This window comes from Diceros bicornis, chromosome 39 (genome assembly GCF_020826845.1).
Source record: "Diceros bicornis minor isolate mBicDic1 chromosome 39, mDicBic1.mat.cur, whole genome shotgun sequence".
Lineage (NCBI taxonomy): Eukaryota > Metazoa > Chordata > Mammalia > Perissodactyla > Rhinocerotidae > Diceros > Diceros bicornis.
The window spans coordinates 10,495,725-10,518,277 of NC_080778.1; the positions used below are offsets into that span (position 1 = coordinate 10,495,725).

Below are 22,553 nucleotides of genomic sequence, written 5' to 3' on the forward strand. Positions count from 1 at the left end.
GAATTCATTCTTCTCTGTTTTCTACAAATATTGTGTGAGAACCTGTGAAGTGTTGCTGCTCTCTCCATAGGATTCCCTCCTCCTCTGACGACAGTGATGTCAAGCCATATGTGCTTACAGTGATGCTGTATGTAACAATGGCCCACCCAGTGATGGATCTGGCTCACATGTGTGCTCTAGGAACCCTGGCTTTGACGGGCTCGGCATGGCTCTTTGATCCTCTTTGATCTCCGACTTTCACCAGAACCCTGTGCTTCTTCCCAGGTGGTGCGGTTTCTCTGCTCATCCTCGTGTCTGGATTGTGAGGGCTTCAGGGTTTTGATATGTACTTGCTGAGCACATGTAACTCCTGACTTCTCTGTTGTTCTTCTCAAAACCAGTCCTGAAAGACTGATGAGCTAGTCCTGAAAAACTAAGGGGCCATCAAATTGGTGATTTCCCATGGCAACACTCCTAATGGTGTCACCACTTCTTTTACTAGGAGTGATTAGGGAAAGCAACTGGTCGCAGGCCTATTTACTCTGCAGGAGTTTCATATTGTTGGATACCACCTTGTTACACGTTGACTTGACTGCTGGTGAAAGAAAGAACAGCTGGTAAGAATCAGCAGAGTACTCAACATCTCACACAGCTAAGAATCCAGATGCTGTGCAGTGGGTCCAAAAGTGTGATGTTCTGTTTAGGTTTAGGATGTATCCATGTATCCACTTCGCTTCATTTTCATGTGGGTATCAAGCACCAGCTGATTCACTGGCTGATGAAGAGCTCCCACTATTTTCACTTTCAGTCTTTTGGGGTCTGCTGCTTTTCCATGCAAGGCTGTCATGTGCTGAAATGTTCTACGGTAATCAGCTTGGCAGGAGTTGGCACAACTTTATATTGGGAGTATCCAAGTCCCTATAAATAGCTCATCCACGTTATTTACACTAGTGGCCTGAGTGCTTGTGATTAGGGCACTGAGGTTTGGTTTTGGGTTAGGTGTAGGGTATGTGATGATGTGATGACATCAAAGGCTCCGGAGATCCTTGGACAACTTGGGACGCAAAGTTAACAAAAGCACGTGTTTCAGAAGCACGCCCTCTACAGGATAACACAGGGATCGCGTCTGAGTTAAGTCACTTACTGGGAATTCTCCAAAGGCTCCTTACTACACCAGGCCTTGAGGCACGTTTAGTGTGGCCAGGGCTCTCATGCTGCAGCCAATGCTTCTCAGATGCCCCAAGGCTCAGGGCGCAGCGGTATATTTATGTTAAGTAACATTTATTACATAAGAGATCAAAAGCTAAATAGCTTAAAATAAGGTTTTCAATTATTTTTTCTGTATGCTTGCTTGCTTTTAAAAATTGCCATTCATAAAATCATATTCAATTAATAAAAGGATTTTGTGGCTGTTTTGACTACAAGCTTTCCTCCTTCCACTGATGTATTTGCTTTCTATTAGGAACTTACTGGACTTCACAGAAACTGGTCTCAGCAGCCAGTGCAGCACACACACTGGAGGGACCAGTCCTTTTAGTTACACCAAAGACTCAGACTCCTCCATCCCACCAGCACCCCACCAGCTCTCTGGGCCCTTCAACCTCACCTGGCGCAATACCCAGGGGCATTCTTTCCTGTGTCCCTTATTCTGGCTTTTGGGCCACTGTGCAAACTCCATAAGAAAAGTCAATCTTTGAATGTTCTTGGACATTTTTTCTCATTTTAAGAGATAATATTGGACATAAAGCAAAAGCCTAGACATTTTCAATTCTATGAACTATACTAACTTAATAGTAACAGATAATATGTCAAAATCCAACCTATACCACCAACCTCCCCCAGCCCCAAGACACACACACAGACACAGACACACATATGCCTTCCTGTTACACAACTTGCAGGCCCAGAAGGAATCATTTGCAAAGGAAGGATCTATTCAAAGAAAACACCAATTCTTTTCTGTAAGAACTCATTTCAACATATTTAGCCTCAAATATATCCTTGGCAGAGTCAAATGAACTCATGAACATCTCACAGGCCAAGACCTAGGAGGCTCAAGAATCCTGGGCATTTTTCCATCACATCCAATTCCCACATAAGGAATTCAGAAGCACCCAGACTGGTTTGGAAGCACTCAGCAGGCATGGAAAGAAGGGAAGAGGCAGAGTCATGATCTCAGGGTTGACTCTGACATGGGGCAGCACACAGTAGGAGCTCTTTCATCACCTGTGCTGCAGGATCTGATCTTAAAAGTGGCTATGGTGGACTCTCTGGCCATTTGCAGGATCATAGAATGTTAGAGATGTAATGATATTTTGCATATGAGGAAACCAAGGTCCAGGAAGATAAAGTAGCTAGCTCAAGGTCATACAAACCCATCTAGGACTAGGATTCAAGACTTCTAACTTCCACCCAGTGCTCTTCATACTACCCCACAAGGCTTCCCTTGTTGCCTATATTTCATCGTTTTGAAAGAAGACATCTTATTCATCCATCCAAGCTATTCATGCATCCATCTATCCATCCATCCATCCATCCATCAATGCATTCATCCATCAACCATCCATCTGATCCATCCATCCATCTATCCATCCATCATCCATTCATCCATCCATTCACCCACTCATCTATCCATCCATCCTTCATCCAACCATCCATCATTCATCCATCTATCCATCCACCTGATCCATCCATCCATCTATCCATCCATCATCCATTCATCCACCCATTCACCCACTCATCTATCCATCCATCCTTCATCCAACCATCCATCATTCATCCATCTATCCATCCACTCATCCATCACCCATCCATCCTTATTGTCTGTATTTCCCACCTCCAGGTCGATGGGAACTCTGAGCATATGCCTTGAACACACCTGTTACCACATCTCCTGGGGATGCTTTGTCCCAATCCACAATGACAAATGAGTGGCAGCCTTCCACAGCGACCACAGTGATGTTGCGGGGGGCATGCTGAGGAGGCAGGTCACTCTTCTTCAGCTCATTTGGGATGATTTCATCCAGGCTTTCCACTTGGAAATGGTCCAGAGCATCAGTCAGAGAGCACGGGGCTGATGGGTCTTTATTTAGGTACGTCACATAAGGAGCTGGAAAAGAACAGAGACACCCAATGGGACTGCTGAAAGCTTTCTCTGGAGACATAATGTCTGCCCCATGGAGTAGACTCACCATTCAGTCTCTCCCTGCTAGACAGAGGTTCCAGGGCCATGAGCCCTGACGCCAAACTCAGAAGCACATTCCTACCTCTCCTTAATGGATCCACGCATTTACATCTTTCAATCTGCTGGTTTCAAAAGATCGTATTGCCCCATCAACATCAACGATTATGCCCTCAAAGTAATTTTGAAAGATCCCCGGACTATAATTCAATGTAGTATAAGTCTGCAGCATTCTGCCATTCCTACACCCCAACATTTGGAAAAGTGTGAATCAGGCCCAGCTGACACTTAAGTAGAGCTCTCTCAACACAGTTCATTCCCTAGACTGCCTTGGGACCAGAAAAAAATATACACTGCTCGAGATGGACAGCCTCTAGCCTTCAAGCCTGGGTGGCCTTCCCTAGGGCTTCAGGGAGCCCCATAACCATCCGGAATATCTGCACAAGGCCAGGCCTGAACAGCCTTCTACAACATTACTGCTCAGTACAATAATAGCTATTCACATTTATGGACAGGTTCAAGGTTTCTACACACATTATCTCAGTGGATATGGGGCCTGGGAATAAGGCAGGACATGGACTGATACCCCATCTTCCAGCAGAGCCTACTGACCCTAAGGGGGGCCCACAAAGCAAGGGTCAAACAGGAGACTACCTCCAGCCCACAGCCCTTTCTATTATCTACACTCTATAAGAAGTCAGACAAGCCAAGGAATTGCAGTTGGAGCTTTATACACACAAGACTTCCCTGTGCTCTAAAGTAACAATTTCTGGTACTTAATAAATGTTCCCTTGCATCTTTTGGCACTAGGTTCTCGTTCTCAGTGGCCGTTACGACTAACAGCAATTTTTAGCTCCTCTATTTTCCAATAATTGTATAAATTTAGGCCTTTAGAGTTTGTCCATGGATCTCATCAGGAAGTTTTGGGGAGTAATCCACTATACTTTATAGAGCATTAGACTACGAAAATAGCCAGGCAACAGTAAGCCTTTCAGTCTTCAGAAGAGTTCTTTGGAACAGCTAATAATAAAAAGCATTTCAATTTCTGCCATGGAACCATAGAGAGAAAAGTCAGAACATTCAGTGAATTCAGCCAGGCTGCTGCGTGCCATGGGCCAGCATCAGCATTTGCCTCAGGAATGCTACATCAAGCTAATATCCTTGTTCTTCAAGTATGTGTGGTTTAGACACTCCACACTACGTCTTGACTGGCAAGAGTTGTTCTCTGCTTATGGCAGAACATTTATTTTGGAAGCAGAAAAGTGTGATATTAGTTTAAGCTGTTGCCTGTCTCCACTTCGTAATATATTATCTTTTTTCCACTTAGTAATATGTTAATCTAACTGTCTCATTAGTGAAGTTCATTAGGGGCATGGGAAAAGAAGACTCGCAGAGGGAATGAAACACAGTTTAGTGAAATCAAATTTCCTCTTGAAATTGTTTTAGTAAGTGAGAAAAACATCCTTGAGGCTAATGAAAATTATAGGGGATAACTGAAGAAAAACAGCTTTGGCTCTGTGATACTAGTAGTTCAGTTCAGTAAACTGCTCATCTTGTAGGAAGAAATTAACAAGCAATGTGCAGGCAAGGCCTGGTGGTAAGTCTCACCTTAGAAGAGTGGGATACAATAAAAACACTCATGTTCCCTGGTCCTGATGATTTTTAAGTGTTTCTTCTTCTTAATTTACACAAAGCAGCCTCTCTAAACTCTACTCTGTCAGATACCAAATGTTCTCCGGCACACTCTCCTCTCCCGACTTCTGCAGAAAGCAAGTTAATCTGCATCTCAACAGGACTGACTCACTGAATCACACCAGATGGAAACTTCACTCTGGGAAAGTTTCTGCCCCAATTGTACCGCCTTGGCCAGGCCAAGAGATTAGTTATGCTCTTCTTCAAAGAACAAAAGTTAAAAACCCATGTTTCTCTGATTAAGCAAGTTCTATTTACCAACAAATCGTTTCTTTCCAGCCAGATCAAATTCTTCTTCAGGAAAGGAACTAATGGAGCCTTCTGGTGAGATGACCTTGGGTGTGGCAGCCGTAGTGGAGGGCGTGGTGGTGGTTGGTGGCCTCGAGGTCTCAAATTCATAATCTGAAATGATAGGAAGGCTGTGTAATTGGGCACTTCCAGAAAAGGGGCACTGTCTGCAGTCAAAAGGTACCTTCTTAAGATTCAACTCGACTACAGCGTGCGTACACACACATCCTAAAATAAGTGCTATGCCTAAACATACTTTGTTTCTAATAAAACAGTATTTCCCCGCATTTCAGTCCCCCCTGAAAAGCAGCTGAGGAGAAAAGAAAGGAATGGTAAAAAGAAACACATATGACCAGAAAAATGAGATTTCAGAATCAAAGCTGGACAGAACCTTACAACTCATCCAGTTTACCACATTCTTTTTACTGGTCCAAGGCCGTTCTCTGCCTAAATAATTTTGCCTTTTAGAGCCATAAAAGATTCACATCAGAAAATAAACTTAATTTAAAAAAAATATATCTTCTGTGCATGAGCTTTTTTCTGGGGAGGAGGTGAGTTTAATCCTATTAAGAGAACTAATCCTTTAACATGTAAAAAAGAAAATAAAACTGCTCCCTTTTCAACAGCTCAAAGACAATAAGAAAGGTGCTTAGTATTTTCAAAGGAGCTAAGAAACCTTCCTTTGCTTTCTGACATCTGCTGTTCTTCTTCTAAGTCAGTTTTTGTTTGAAAACTGTGGGATTAAACCACTACATCAAACTTTATTACGATCGCATCAAACGTGACATTATTCCCACATTCGGCATTTAAGGCCATTGGAGCTACAGATAATAGCAAGCAAGGTGAAGCACAAAAGTGAGGCCACCCCGAGCGTCAAAGGGACTCTGGGGTGGGGACAAGATGCCCACGTGAAGTTCTTCAACTGCAGAGGCAACTTATAAGACACCCAGAGCAGCCACAGGGTGGTAAGTGCAGTAACAGCATTAGTTACCATTTATCAACTGCTGCTCCAGATTCTATCCAAGGCATTTTGTATTCTTAATCTTCTAAACTCACCCTTACTTGAAAAGAGTCTATGATAAAAAAATCAACACACTTATAGCATTGCATTTTTTATGTAACTAGAAAAGGAGAGAAAAGGGAAGAACAAAAATGAGAGCAGCCAAGAAAAGAAGCTGAGACATTGGTACAAACAGTGGTGGAAGGCAGAGGCCCAGGCGGAAGCAGCTCCAGAATTTCTAGAGGAGGGAGGGCTTGGGAGGGAGAGAATGGGGAGCACAGGGGATTCATCTGGAAGTTGCCTTTGCATCTCAAGCACACTGTTTATCTCTGGATCAAACATGTATTGGGGGGTAACTTGGAGGGGTGGGGTACAAGCACCCTTCCCTACGCATTGCCACCCAGCTCAGAGTTCTGAAGGAAAATGCAATTGAGATCATTCACTTAGTAATTAAAATAAGACTCTCCGATGGGGAAAGAAATTGTTCAAATAATGTGTTTAAAATCAGTTAGTACCTTCATCATAGATCACGTACGCCTCTTCCGTGGGTATGGCTGTGTCGGTCTCCAATCCTGAGAACTCATCTAGTGGAGGAGGGGAGAAAGGGTCATCAAATGCCACAGGGTTGCTTCTCAGTCCCTCTCTCAGAATGGTGCCATGATTCATTCCGCATGACCCTTTCATGGGAATAAGTCGCCAATGCCAGGCCTCCTCAGCTTTCTCAGAAGGAGGAGCGTGAGAACACTGAGGTGGAACCCGGATTTCCTCTCCTTTGTGCTCAGAAAATGGCACTCAAGATGCCCTCCAGGGATCAAAGGAAAGACACCTCCGCATCATGCGGACTCTCCAGCACAGCGAGTTTCTGACATCACCCTCCCCACCACCACCACCCCCACCCCGCCACCTCGGTGCCCACGCACCCTGCCTGCCCAGGCAGCTCTCGAGATGCTGAGGGCAGGTGCCCTGGCCATCATGTCACAGGCCTGAGAACAGGTATTCTCAGAAAGCAGCAAGCAGAGTGGGCAGTTGGTGCTCAGGACGGTGCAAAAATCCCTCCATCTGTGAGCTCCTTTATTCATCCCACCCCCTCCACCTTGCTGCTCGCATGTTCTAGAAGCAGGGTGACTTCCTGCCCCTCCTACTTCTAACTTGGCAAACCACACTGCCGTGAGTTGCCTGTGCTTCACTCTCCCTGCTAGCCTCCCACCCTCTCTAGTGAAGAGCTCGCAAGCCACCAGAGGCCTGTGAGATGCCCCGGTACCCACTTCGCCATTGATGTGGTGACCCTGAGTGCATTCTGAGGGGGCCATGAATGTCAACAAGAGAGAAGCTGTAAATTATTATCCACCCTACAGCGGTCAGGATGGTCATTTCAAGAAAAACTATTCGACATAATTTTTCCTTAGGTCATTCCAATGTCAATATGCCTGGATCCAGGAGGAATTACTTCTGGGCTGGTTCAAATCAGACAGTTTTCAAGTTCACACCACCCAAAGTTTGAGGCTAGCTTGCCGTTTCTTCCCAGACTACCATTTTCTTTCCCTTGCCAACGTAGCCTTGTTTTTCCTCATTATTGGTTCAGATTCATTTCTTTTCATCATTATTTTTAGCCAGGTCAAAAATGAATCAATTCTACAACTTTTGCATCCCAGAGGGAACAAGAAAAGGGAAACGTATAGCATTTCCTTTATGGATTCTTGGTGTTGAGTGTAATTCCTTGAGGTGCTGAAATACTCCGTCACGTGTAGCAGGCCACAGAAATGATGGCTTTTACCTGCAAACTGGAATCACTTCTTGAATGACAGTTAAGCCTTCTGGCAAAAGTAAACATCCTACTGAGTGATTTAGTGTTCTTTTTTCTTTTAAGACCAAATAAATTCAGGCACAGTTTTTTTAATATGGCATCATAGCACCATCTTGACTCCAAGTAAAAGTAACTTCCAGATGTAATGTAGTATATTTACAATTTTTTTAAAAAGCTGACAATGGGAATCTGTCCCACTTGAACACCATTTTGAAGCATTTGGAACTATGTAAAACTGAATGTTTTATAAGTCAGGTCAGCATCAATGTCAAAAGCTTCCAACTCTTCATAAAAAGTAGTTACCAACCACCAACCATCGTGGTATGGTTTATTCTCTTGATTGGTTTATCCAAATGGTCATGAAAAAATGAGTGCAAAATATCACCAAAGAATTAAAGCCTTAGCTCTTGAGATATTTAAAAAACTATAAAAAATATTCTCAGGAGAAGTGTAGAGAGAAGGTAAATGACAGCCATTTGAAACCCAACAACATTTGCAAATCATACAGTTCGTCCAGCTCAAGTGAATTTTCAATTATTCTCCTTGTATCTTCTGTCTTGAGAGCGAGCTGTGGCAGGGTGGAACCGTTTTCCATAATAACTGATGTTTTTCTGAGACATGCCCCAGGATCAGGTTACAAATCGTTAAAGATGTTCAGCTGGCTCGTAATTTTCCAAATACACACCACAGCATCAGATTCGCTATAGAAACGGAACCTGAAAAAGAAGGATCACTGGCTTTTACTTCTCAGTTAGAAAAAAGAGAATGCCTATAGCTTAAGGTATTTTGATATTCAAAGATGCATATTTAGGCACCATGAGGAATTTGACATAAAGCAGAAGACACTGTCTCTACTGCAAGGAGTTTATTATTTAATGGGGAAGTCAGATCAAGCAAAAAAATATGTGTGTGTCTGTGTGTATGTGTCTGTGTGTGTGTGGAAAGAGACAGAGAGGAGTAAAGGAAACAATACACAAAATAAGCATATAATATGCATCTATGCTTACAGGAATGTACATACAAGTATGGCATCCATAACAAATGAGGAAGTGCCTCAATACTGCCTGAATTAGTGGAATGATTGAATGATACAAGGTTATTCCTAGAAGATTATTTTAAAACTGTGTTTTAATGAAGGGGGGGCAGTATTTAACCAGGGGAGCCAAGATTTTGGGATTTGAAAAGGTGATTTTAAAATTGGAGGGCTAGAAACAAAATTATAGGACTTTGCCAATGGAATGTAATGACAAATGGTTGACTGGATGGGGGTTGCAGAGAGGGGAGTCTTGGAAGGGCAGGTATTCATTGAGTGACCACTAATGCAGGTTCTAAATCATAATCACTACAGCAACAAACATTTCAGGCCACTAGGCTGCAAAGTGCCATGGCCAAAATGTCACTTTGTCAATACTGGTTGTATACGCATGGAGCCCCAGCACGTGTGAGTGTACATTACGGACTGAACTACACTTAATACAACAAAAGAGAAGGTGCATGAGAGAAAACACAAACTCGAGAGCAGAGCAAGAGGCAGGGAAACACGGTACAGGTAGTTCTGTGGATGACGTGTGAGGGGGAGATGTGGGACGGTCTCTCAGCTGACATCAGAGTCTCTTATTGAAAGCATCTCTCTGACCTGAGTGTTATTACAGCACTTACAGAATGCATTTTTGCACATCAAGACTACTACAAGGTGTTCAACCAAGAAATGGCAAACTCTGTTATAGACAGAGTTTTTTAGACAGTGCGTAGGATTTTCAAGAGTAATTTTGACTCTGATTTTCAAATTACAAGCCATCTTTAGAAGCTAATGCCCACCCACAATGCTCACTTCTATGCCTCTGTCCATCACTAGGCCTGACGTGTTCCATTCCAATGATGGACGAAGCAGGGGCTATGCTTTGTATTCCCAAGGCAAGCACAGTGCCGGGCTCACAGTAACATTCAATAAATGTGTGTTGAAGTGGACATCTGGAGAGGAGGTAAGTAGAAGCTGGGTAAGGAAGTCCAATAAGGAATAGTAATTTGACTGTTGGGCCAGTAGGGCCAGCCAAGAGATGGAGAGAATGAAGCAAATCTAATAAATATGATGGAGGAAGAATCAGTGAGAATTGATGAGACCTGACAATGGAGATGAGAGAGCAAAAGAAGCCAAAAGGGACACTAAGGCTTCAGGCCTGGAGAACTCTGTGCGTTATTGTGAAATCATCCTTATCCTGTCTTGCCCTGTTTTAAAGATGAACATTTTGGTTTTCTGATAAGAGAGTGAGCTGTTTCTATCTACTGGGATTTCAGTTTGATTGTAAGCCCTTCAGAGGCAGAGCCATGCCATCTACTTTTCTGTATCTCCCATAGAACCCGATCCATGCAGAGTAGATGATTAATGATCATTTGCTGGTTTTATTTTATTTTAAAAAATTATTAATAAAGCCAGAAAAACAAAAACAAGAGCTACTCCATCCTCTTTAAATTACAACATGGGTTTTCTCATAATGAAATCATTGTCCCAAGGATAAAGATAAAAAAACGTTCATCAAATGAATTTACTCAGTTCTAAATCAGGGCTTATCTTAGACACAGAACTTAATCACACTCACTTTCACTTTCAGAAACTGTAAACTGAAAGTATAAAAAATACCTATGTCAATATCATCAGTTATTAGGGAACTGTAAATCAAAACCTCAATGAGATACCACTTCACACCCACTAGGATGGCTAGAACTAAAAAGACAGATAATAACAAGTGTTGGTGAAGATGCAGAGAAATCGGAAGCCTTGTACCTTACTGGTAGGAACGTAAGATGGTACAGTCACTATGGAAAACAGTTTGGCAGTTCCTCAAAAAGTTAACATAGAGTTACTATTGGACACAGCAACTCTACTACCAAGTATATACCTGAGAGAACTGAAAATAGGTGTTAAAAAATACTTGTATACAAATGTTCATAGCAGCATTATTCATCAGAGCCAAAAGGCGGAAACAACCCAAATGTCCAACAACTGATGAATGGATAAAATGTGGCATAGCCACACAATGGAATATTAATCAGCAATAAAAGGAATGAAGTACAGATATACTCCACAATGTGGATAAACTTAAAAACAAATTACGCCAAGTGAAAGAAGCCACTTATTTCTGAAGAATGAAATGTCCAGAATAGATAAATATAAAGAGGCAGAAAGTAGATTAGTGGTTTCCAGGGGTTGGGAGGAGTGGTGAATGGGGACTGACTGCTTATGGGTATGGAGTTTCTTTTGGGGGCTGTGAGAATGTTCTGGAATTTGATAGTGATGATGCTTGCACAACTCTGTGAATACACTAAAAATCATTAAACTGTACACTTTAAAAGGGTGAACTTCATGGTATGTGAATTATATCTCAATAAATTAAAAATTTAAAAATAAAAACTACAATTAGAATTAATACGAGGAAGAAAATGTTTAATAAAGTTATTAGTGGAGCACTAGAAATAAAAAAGAAAGATAGGCCACACAGAAGTACTTTTAAAATAATAAATTATAGTACATTAAATATTGTTTAAGGATGATATGCTGTTCTCCCCAAATTTAATGTTTTCCTAAGACTTTGTATTGATTTGTATTGATTTCAAAATGCTGCCTAGAGGCCAATTATTAGTAACACTTGGATACTAGGAAATCAGAAGAATGGACATGAGCGATGCAAAAGACATATATATAATACATATATATGTTATGATTCACAAAGAAAAGAAGAAACAAACAAGCCAAGAAAAATATTGACTTTCATGCCAAATAAAAGTCCAAAAAGAAAAAGAAAAGAACAAGCTATCAAGCCTATATAAAAGCAGACAAAAGAAAATGCAAAATATTAATAATAGTAATTAAAACCAAATCTAAAATAGTCACTCTTCTGTTAATTATTCTGTAACCAATTATTAAGTAAATATCTATTCTAATAATATTTCAATTTTTTTAAATAAACACATTAATGTATGCAGAAGTAAGAGGTCAAGGAAAGAACATAATATTTTCATTCCAGAAATCCAAACATAAATTCCTATTTGTACTCACTGGGTACATTGATCTTGTGAGAATTTTCTTCTCAGTGGTCCTCTTCCTCAGTAGGTTTCCTTATTTTTTGGTGTGAATTTGTCAGATGTGTCAAATGTTCCTGTTTATTTGGAATTTTTCCATGGAAAGACTGACTTCAAACAGAATTCCTATTTTGGATACAGCATTCAAGTTCAAATCAATTAGGCTTATCATGGTCAACAATGCTGTGTACAAACTCAGGGCATGCAGATAATTCCTGAAATGAAGGGTCTCCACTCTGCATTAGCTTAAAAAGACATAAGCTTTACAGTCGACATGGCAATTCATTTCAACCTGGGGAAAGAAGATGAATTTGCCTCTTCCGAGCCTGATGCAAATACAGGATGACCTCTTCCAAAGCAGCTTGACAGGGACTGAGTAGAAAAGATGATGAGATCTCAGCTCCACCGGGACCTGACCGGAAGTGACCTAGCTGCCATTCTTTAGGGACAATGGGCCGTTCCCAGTAGGAAGACATGGCAGGGGAAGAGGCTAGCCCTGATGGGGTATCCCAAAGCAGGGAAATGGCCCCGTCCCACCCAATGGAAGGCCCCTGCTGCCATGAGAGCCCAGCCAAGCAAGGATTAGCCTTTTCCAAAGGAAGAGGTGATCAAAAAAGCATTCAGCTGCCCAACGTGCTCAGGAAACTCTACTTTTCTTGGAAATTCGCAACGAGACTATTCAATGATCTGAAGGATCCAACAGTAAGAAATTCATTCAACTGTGTTTAAATCACATAGCTAATCACAGAATCTTTTTTTAAAAATATATACATATATAATAAGTACCAATCTACTAATACCCAGTGGAACACACTTTGGGAAACACTAGTCCAAGCTAATAATGTCCCTTGCTTCAACTACATTTTTGACTTGGGTTGTGACAAAGTTGCTAGATAAAACACAGGACACCTACTTAGATCTGAATTTTAGATAAACAGCAAATAATTTTTCATATAAGCATATCCCATGCAAAATTTTTATTTCCTAAATCTGACAACCCTAGTTGTGACTCAGTACTGTCGAACAAGCCTTGTGGGATTAGGAATGCCTCTAGTTACTGGTCTGCTGTGCACCCTACTTACCCCTCCCTGCTGCCTCTGGGACTCTACTCAGAAATGCAGCATGCTAGTTACGTGTGCCTCCGTTAGAACAAAGACAGTTACCTTCTTCAGGATAGCACTCCGGGACCCCACTGGAGCCCATTATGAGGTTGCCAGCTTCGTCATGCCGCTCCAGGGTCCCAGGGGGACAGGTGGGGATGGGGGTGGTGGGTTGAGGGGTGGTGGTGGTGGTTGTCTGCGTAGTGGTTCGGATGGTGGTCGTTGGGCGTTTGGTGGTGGTCGTGGGCCTCGGGGTCGTCGTGGTGGGCCTCGGGGTCGTGGTAGTGGTGGGTCGTGGGGTTGTGATGGGGGAAAGAGTGGTTGTTCTGATGACCTCCAAGCCCACCAGGGGCTTCCCTCCAAGACTCAAAATGGGCTTATCCTGGGCAATGGCCAGAGGTTTGCCTTGCCGCCCCTGCCCGAAGAGGGGGAGGCCATCAGGGCTCACCACGGGGGTCCCTCCCAGATCTGAAACAAAATCAAACACAAGCTGTGCAACAAGGTGAAACATTCCAGAGAAAGTAAAAAGCAAGTGAAAAGTGTCTTCTCAAAGCTTATGTATTCCTACATTTTAATCAGTAAAGGGCAAAGAAATAATTAAAAGGATACCAGCTGAGTTAGCAATATCTGCTGCTTTCCAGAAATTTCTGGACTTATTATATAGTCCATTACTCTGTATTACCTTACATAAATATATAAATGTTTCATCAATATGTCCCATTACCCTGAAATAACTCTTAGTCTCTAGTAAGGAAAGTAATTCTTTCCTCTTCCTCATTCCTACATTTAAAGAGGAAAATGTTACTTTGGACCAGGTGTGGCAAACTTTTTCTGTAAAGGGCCAGAGTAGATATTTTAAACTTCATGGGTCACACAGTCTCTGTTGCAACCACTCAACTCTGCCATTATAGGGCAAAAAAGCCATAGACGGGACACAAATGAGTGTTTCTATGTTCCACTAAAACTTTGTGGATGGACACTGAAATGTGAATTCCATACAATTTTCACATCACAAATATTATTATTCTTTGATTTTTTTTTTTTTGCAATCATTTAAAAATGTAAAAAACTATTCTGAGCTCACAGGCTGTACAAAAACAGGCAGCAGACAGGGTCTGGCCCGAGGGCTGTAGTTTGCTGATCTCTGCTCCTGGTTGCCCAATGTCAAGAATGAAGCAGAAGTCGAGCGCCATCTTTCCTAGAGGGTGGAGTATGTAGGAAAATTATAACTACAGTTGTATCAGGGGAAAAGCTAAATTCTGCCTCTTTTGAGGCATCTTCTTCCGTATGGTTAAAAGTAATTGGAGCAAGGGCCCCCATAAAAATCAGGCAGAGGAGGAAGAGAGAAGGTGTTATTCTAGACTAATCCAAGACACTTCCGTTCCTTAAAAACCATCCTCACTTACCCACAATGGTTCGACCATCTCCTCCTAGCTTAACCCGAAGAGGATTTCCGTGAGAATCTTGGAGGTGCCTTCCTTCTGCATTCAATACTAACCCACGGTCAAGATCCACAACCTAAATCCACAACATAGATTAAAGAACATATTGGACATTTCAAAATGTTCACATTATTTGAACTACATGAATATATGAATGAAGCCTCCACAGGAAACCATCATGTGAGTAGGAAACATTATTTTTGTCAGCATCACTCATAAGATTTAATAATAAAGTACAAATCAATCATTTTTTTTTTTTGAGGAAGCTGGGCCCTGACCTAACATCTGTTACCAATCATCCTCTTTTACTTTTTTCTCCCCAAAGCCCCAGGACATAGCTGTATATCCTAGTTGTAGGTCTTTCTAGTTCTTCTACGTGGGACGCCTGCTCAGCATGGCTTGATGAGCGGTGTAAGCAGGTCCGCGCCCAGGATCCGAACTGGTGAACCCCGGGCCACCAAAGCAGAACGCATGCACTTAACCACTATGCCACCAGGCCTGCCCCAAAACAGTCATATTTTATATTATAATTGCTTACCCATACAATATGTAAATTGTTGTAAGTTCCTCAAGTATACAAAAGATGCTCAAAATATTTTTATCATTTAGTTTGTTGTGTATAATGCTGAAAAGTAGGAAATAATCTAAGTGTACATCCATGGAGGGAAGAGATTTAAAAAACTATGGCCCATTCAGACAGTGGAATACTATGCAGCCAATGAAAAGGATTTGGAAATGCTACATATATTGACATATACCAATGTGAACTCAGATTACAGAACTGATTATTTTGCAAAAATAAAAATATATTCATTTTTGTCTATAAGCTTAAAACTGCAGAGAAAAACATCTGGACAAATATATCCCAAACTATTAACAGTGGTTGTCTCTGAGAAGTAGTTTGAGATGCTTACTATCTTTTTCATTTCTATCTGAACTGTTTCAGCTTCTTGCAATGAACATGTATTGCTAGTATATTAAAAATGCAAAATGTTTCCATTTTGCTGTTAATGTTAAAAATCAAAGTTGCTATAACAAAAATGATTTAATTTGTAATTAAATTGTCTAATATAGTATACATGCAAAAAGTTCATATTCTGAGGAATTATAAAACTTGAAAAAAGCTGTTATTATCTCTGTTAAGGAACAAGCTCATGCTCTACACTGGTGTTTCTCAAAGTGTGGCCCTGGACCAGCAGCCTCAGCATCACCTGGGCATCATATATTGTCAGATATGCAAATTACCTGGCCTTACCCCACACCGCATTTGACAAGCCCCTCCCACCCCCTGATTCTGATGCTCACTAAAGTTGAGAACCACCACTCTGCACGATCAGGCCACTGGATGAACCCCTGCAAGCAGGCGACTTTGTTAGATGCTGTCTCAGTAATTTAAATAAAACTTATTTATATAAACCCTAGTTTTGAAATCTACTCCATATAGTTTCAATTCAAAATTGTTTACAGTGATATTTTGCTTTAATATGCATTCCTCCTATTATAAATTTCTGTTGCTTCTAGAAATGATGAAACGTATCTTTAGATCACCTGTGTCTGAAAATTTCATGAAATTTCCTTCAGTATGTTTTCCTGAACTTTATTGTTATAAATGGGAAGTTTTGACTGGGAAGTCCACTATAAATGTGTTGATTCTTGGAAGAAATATTTCAAAGCTTGAACATTGTCAAGTGTTCTGCCCATTACCCTCAACCCACCAAAAACGCCTAAACTTTTATCTTAACCCCTGAAGGTTAAAGTCATTTAGCTTAAACATTCATAAAGTACCAATACTTACTTTTTATTTTGGACAAACAACTTCCAACGATTGTTGGAGGATTCAAAAGGTGATCTGATAAAAACTGCCAATTTGATTCAGGGTTTTTTATTTGTTTGTTTTCACCCCGCTTCCTTTGACAAAGGATTTGTGACAATTTACAGAAAATACTTGTACTATTTAACCAAACCATAAATAAAAAATAAAAAATAAAGCTCCCAGGACTGGGAAAATAGAAGTTCATTTGAGAGGCCATCCATCAGGTTGTACGTCATTGCTGTGGTTGGGCCATACCCTTTGTGTGAGCTTTCTAACCAGTCAAGGCAAATGGGAAACAAGGGCCCATGCCTTATCTGATTAGCTATTAGAAGAAAACAAACTACCTACTCAGGAGAATCAAAGATTTTTCTGAGCACTGAAGGAAACAATATACAAGTATATTGCCATCTGAGTGGTTAAAAATAGAGAAGAAAGAAAAAAAGACTGCTTCATGTATTATCACACAACGCCCATCATTTTTCTCTTCCCAACAGCATGAAAACAACTGGTATGTGTAAAGAGGTTTACCCTACCCACTTTGTTCCTTGAGGGCCATTGATAATTCTTTGTCCATTGAGTTTTCCATTACCACCAGGAAGTACTTTCCCTTCTACGTTTGGTCTGCCGTTATAACCTGCACAGTACAAAATAAATCAATAAAAACAGAACCTGGCAAATTCAACATTCCTGGAAAGTTGGCTTCATACCAGTCTATAAGTAGTAACATATCACTTCAGGCAGAAACATTAAACAGAATTTTAAACCAATAGCTCATATATATTAGATAATGATAGTCTTGACTTGTGACTTCTACATGACAAATCTGTTAAGAACACGGTAAGGTCTGTTTTCTGACAATATTGGGGGGATGAGAGTCTTCAGCATGAAGTAAATTTTCCAGATAAATCTTAAGACCTTAGTAGTTGTAGCTTTATTTTAGCCAGTTGGAAGGTGGAGGGAGGGAGGGAGGGTTGGGAGCATGGAGAAAATTATCTCTAAAACGTGGTAGCTGCTGTCCTGCTCGTCTCAGCGGACTATTTCTATTTCTAGCTGACTCAGGTCCCGATCCTCAATTGCCAAGTAGAACCGCACAGTGCTGACTCAAGCTTGCTGAACTCTGTGGGGCCGCTTGAGAAGAATTTGCTCAGAGAGGAAGTAGAGGATCCAGCTGGTCTCCCTTCCAGTTTCTGTTTCTGCCTCTTCCTTTCACCTGCCCTTTCTCTTCACCTCATGCCATCTCTGATCAGCTACACTTCGTATGAGGCCTCTACTGGGCATGCTCTGTGGTCTGGCCTTACCCAGCGGTAAAGTGTTTGGGTTTTCTGACAACTATTTGGAGGTCAGAGACTTAATTCTCTCACTCAAATAGCTAATGGGAATTAAATATTTATTGAGTTTCTACTATGTACAAGGGAATGTGGGTTTTATATCTATTATCAGGGTCTTAGGTTTGCTTAAAATAGTCAATTTTAAGGGAAAACTGAGCTCAATGTGGGGTGTTATTTTATGTCTTTACATTGGGCTAAACTGATAACACACCGTACAGATTAAGAAATACTAGATACATTCATTTAAGAATGTTCATTACCAATTCCATGCAAGCAGAGTGCAAGGCACCACTTAACCAAATGCAGAGTTAGGATAAATATCTTAGATCCTGCCCTGGAGTCCATGTAGACTCCAGTTCATAGCGTAGACTCCATTTCATAGCTTAGACTCCATTCATAGCTATGTCCCATCCTAAGTGTAAGTCACACATCTGCCTGTTACTCCTCTGTGTGACAAGCATCTTTAACATGCATTTTCTGGAGTTTTTAAATAACATTCACTGATTGCAATGTCTAAGCAATTCACACCCAAGACATTTGAGTTTGTCCCGGGGTATGTTCAGTTGAGAGTTCCATATGCAGAATCAACAAGAACAAGATCCAGCCTACATAGGTATTGTATTTCTTACTGTGGATTCCTTAAATATACCCTGGCATATGAACAACTAAACATAACCTAAAATACAGGAAGCTGAGTTTGGCATCATGGTGGTGACACATGTTCACAGATTAAGAGCATATGTTAAGGATTCAAAGAGGCAGTATGGGATGGTGGAATGACAGAGGGCTGTGGAATTAGTGTCTGAGATTGGAATGGCAGCTCAGTCACTTCATAGCTGTCTGACCTCGGCCAAACGACTCAGATCCCTAAGCCCCAGCTTCCTCATCTGAAAACCAGGAGAAACAATGCAAACCCTATGAGATGGTAAAAGGATGAAATCATGTTCCATCTGCACAGCTCTTAACACAGTGCTTAGACATAGCAGATGCTCAATAAAATAAAATGTGATCCTTCCAGGAATTGCTATGAACACTACTGAGAACAGTCAAGAAAATGTTAAGTGACTATTTGTAAAAACAAATTACCTTGTCTGAAAGGGGGTCTCACAGGTTGGCGTGAGAGAGGGTTCCGGAATCTGGAGTTCATCATGCGCTGGCGCAAGGAGAGCATCGGGGTGGTGGAGGAATAGATAAGAGGGGCGCGGGTGGTGGACCGCGGCCAGGCGGGGGGGCCCACGGTGGGACTTGGGGTGGCAGGGCTGCCAGGGGGCTGTCTGGGCGGGAGGTGCGAAGCTCTCGGAGAGCTGCCTGGAGGAGGAGGAGGTGGAGGAGGAGGAGGGCGCTTCACTGGGGTGTCGTTCTCGTCCTGGAAGGAGCCCACTTTGGGAGGCGCAAGCACGATGGTTGGCTCCTTCTCCTCTTTAGCAATGTTCCCATCGGCATATTTGCTGCTCCTGGGGATGGAGGAGGAGGGCCACTTTGGAACAGAGGAAGACAGAGGGTCCTCGTCCTTCCCTCCTTTAAAAAACCCCGCGTTTTCATCATCCTCGGCCGAGACCGACTGCTGAGATTTAGACGTCAGCGGCTCCTTTTTGGATGGCGTGGCCTGGGACGCGCCGTCCTTCTTCCCCACCGCCTGGGGCCCTGCTCTGCCCGGGGCCCTGGGGCGGGCGTAGGGGTGGGGGCTGCTGGGCCTGCTGGGCCTCGGGGATGAGCCTGGGGCTCTGCGGAGATGACTGTCGCCCGCGCTTCCTGTCTGAGCCTCCACCTGGCGGTGCTTGGGAAGGGACGGGGTGGCGTCCTTGGCTCGGGCCGAGTGTGCGGGCGCCCGGACACCTCTGGCCTCTGCTTCTGTGCTGTCAGAATCCCCATTCTGATTCTGGGGAGTCGTGGGGAGCACTCCTCGGGAGCTTGCTGTGAGTGGCGACTGACTGTCTCTGGACGTATAAGGGTCCGAGAAGGAGGCGCTTTCCTGCAACGTGGGGTGGGGACGCCCAGCCTGGGGGAGAGCAGGCTTGGAAGGCGGACGCCCCACTTCTTTGCTCTGGGGGCCGCGGGGCTGCTGCTGGGACACGGAGATGGCTGAAGAAGGCTGCTTTTCCGGAGCGGCAGCCCCAGCACCCATCCTTTTGGGCACGCTGGACCCGGGGTGTTGCTGTGACCGTGCCGTGGACGGCCGAGCAGGGGACGATTGTGTTTTGGGGGAACCGCCCTCCACGCCCACGTCGGTGCTCTGTTGAACCTCCTGCGCCTTTGACACAGATTTGCCCTGAGGATGCGCATCCGCCCAAGTCCCGGCGGATTTGGGGATCTCTGCCAGGGACTCCTTCCGCTGAAGGCTCGCCCCTCTCTGGGGGCCTCTTCTTAGGTGGTCCACGCCCCGGAAGGCAGGCTGCCTGGAGGAGGAAGGCACGTGGTCATTCACCACGGTGGCAGGAAGTGGCGTTTCGTCTTCTGCCTCCCTCTCCTTACTGTCTTCATGGATATCGGAGCCACGCCTATGGTCAGAAGCTGGGTGAGAACTCACCTTCGAATGAACTCGGGGGGACACCGTGGATGGCGGGGAGCTGGAGGGCTGCAACCGGAGTCCTCGGCCATTGCCAAACCTGTTTGGGTATCTGCCATGGGCGGCAAAGGGCTTGTTTCTGAGCAAACTGAAATGTCCAGAGACAGGCGGACCTGCGGGCAGCCGGGCCCGAAACGTCGGGGCCGTAGCCTCGGCCTGCCTCCTTTTATCTTCTGCATCATTGTCATCGCCATTGTCATCGCCATCAGACGCATCCGCTCCCTCAGAGACCTGTGCCCTGGAGGAGAGATGAGAAGAGACCGAGGAAAACTTGGAAGACTGCGATGGCGCACTGAACTTGGTAGCTTGCCCATCCTTCCAGCCCCTGGAGAGCGGAGACCCTGGGTGTGGTTCGGTGGGCAGCAGCCGAGAGGACCCCCCATAGGGTGGAGAAAGTCTCAAGGGTGGGGCTGGAGCACTCAAATTTTCCTCCCCATCCTCAGAAGAGGGTGCCCTCCGAGCTGGCAAGGCTGGTTTTGCGCTGTGGGGCGCGGAGCCCCTGTCCCGCATGGCGTTCCAGGCCGACTGGCGGCTGGACGACAGGGCTGGTCTCGAGTGCGCTGCGCTCTTGGGAGGCAGCTGCTGGGAGACCGCGTCCTTGGGGTGCCGGGAGCCTGCGGCTGGCTCTTCCTCCTCTGGGCCCAGGGAGTCATTGTCAATAGAGCTGGAAGGCGGGTTGGTAGAGGGCCCCCCAGAAGGGCGGCGAGGACTGCCCTCAGTGGGTGTGTGGGGGACAGAAGAGGCCGAGGCCGAGGGGGACGCCCCTGGACGAGGGTGGGAGGCCACCAAGGAGCCACGCTTATCTACGCCTTCCTTTCGGGGCAGTACTGGCGTTCGGGCTCTCATTGGAGTCCTTCCAGGGGCAAAGACTGGGTGGACAGATCTACTTGGTGTCCTCTGCTGTGGCTTCTGGTCCTGGGTCTCCGAGGGCGATGGCGGTGGGTCCCCTGGGGAATCCAGCTCCTCCTCATCGGTGAGTTCTGTCGACTGAAGATCCAACCTTTCAGTTTTCCTGGGGGGAAGCTGGGGCAGCCCACCGTTAGCCAATATTTTGTTCTTCAAGTCAAGAAGCTGATTGTTGACATTTCTGCCCCGGGGAGAAACAGGCAAATGCATGTGTTTTGAGGAACTTGGAGCTTTCTGAGAGGGTGAAGAAGGCTTGGGTTTTTCAGGTTTGGAATCATCCTCCACGTCTGCTTTCTGCTCAATGTCAGACCCACTGGTCCCGGCTGTAACAGATTTTAGAGAATTTGCCGTCAAAGAAGAAATTGGAAAGCTGTGCAACAGAAAGTAAGGATTTAAATGGCAGTATGGAGGCATTTAAAATTAGTAATTATAATTGATAATTTCTCATTCTTTAGATATTGGACATTTATTTTCCCAATTATAGCAGTCTCCTTTAACGTTCTGTTTTGCTTTAAGTAATAGATATAGTCATTCTTAACAATGTCCGCAAGAAATACATATAAGACTGGTACAAAATGCTGAATGATCTATATTCAAAACTATATGGAGATGTGTTGTGTGTGACTTGCAAGTGACTGGGGCGAGTAACAAATTTGTAATTTTTGAGCCATTCCAAAGAGTTCTCTATCGCCCCAGTATGTCCTTACTTGCTTCCCCCTTATTCCTGAAATCCCTTTAATAATGGAGACATTTGTAATTCCAAAATAAGGCCTAAAATAAAAAGACTCCCAGGGTAGGTAAAGCATTGTATCACTTGTACCCTACAATTTACCCATTCTTGAGAGCAAGAGTGAATGCAGGAAGGATGCTGTAAGGGGAGGGGAATTTATATAGCAATGGGGAATCCAGAGGGAGCAAACTTCATCGATTTCAGTTTCTTCAGGACAGAACTGTTTCATATTGCAGTATACTCTGGATCCTCATGGTACATAATGAAGGAGAGAGCTACCAGTATCTGCTGGAAATGTGGGGAAGCAGAAAAGAAAACACAGTCCAAAAACATCCCACTCCAGTTTTGCATTTTATTAATCTGCTTGGTTTTGATACTGATCAGATAAACAAGGTAATTGAAATTCCTCTGAGTAAAGCTGCCCTCCAAAATCATGGAATACAAACTAAACATTTTTAATGCTATTTAGAAATTGAAGAGCTAACAATTAAAAATGTCACATTACACGTGTAAAAATGTTCTTTCCCTGTCATCATAAACCCAAATTACACAGGGACATAAGATTAATCACATAATGAATACATATCATGTTATTGTAATTTGTCATAGTAATTAATGTTATTAGCATCAATATCATTTTAGTCTTT

At 43.4% G+C, this 22,553-nt stretch overlaps 1 protein-coding gene across 1 annotated transcript in view; it reads right to left on the reverse strand.

Annotated features, from left to right (window-relative positions):
* The window catches only part of FNDC1 (fibronectin type III domain containing 1), a 101,668-nt gene that overhangs the window by 19,114 nt on the left and 60,001 nt on the right, over positions 1-22,553 (reverse strand). The window contains exons 11-17 of the mRNA XM_058534059.1: positions 18,791-21,499; positions 16,910-17,010; positions 14,528-14,639; positions 13,185-13,589; positions 6,656-6,724; positions 5,111-5,254; positions 2,858-3,088 (exon numbers count right to left, since the gene is read on the reverse strand). Of these exons, the coding sequence (XP_058390042.1) occupies positions 2,858-3,088; positions 5,111-5,254; positions 6,656-6,724; positions 13,185-13,589; positions 14,528-14,639; positions 16,910-17,010; positions 18,791-21,499 (3,771 nt within the window). The remainder of the gene's footprint in view (positions 1-2,857; positions 3,089-5,110; positions 5,255-6,655; positions 6,725-13,184; positions 13,590-14,527; positions 14,640-16,909; positions 17,011-18,790; positions 21,500-22,553) is intronic.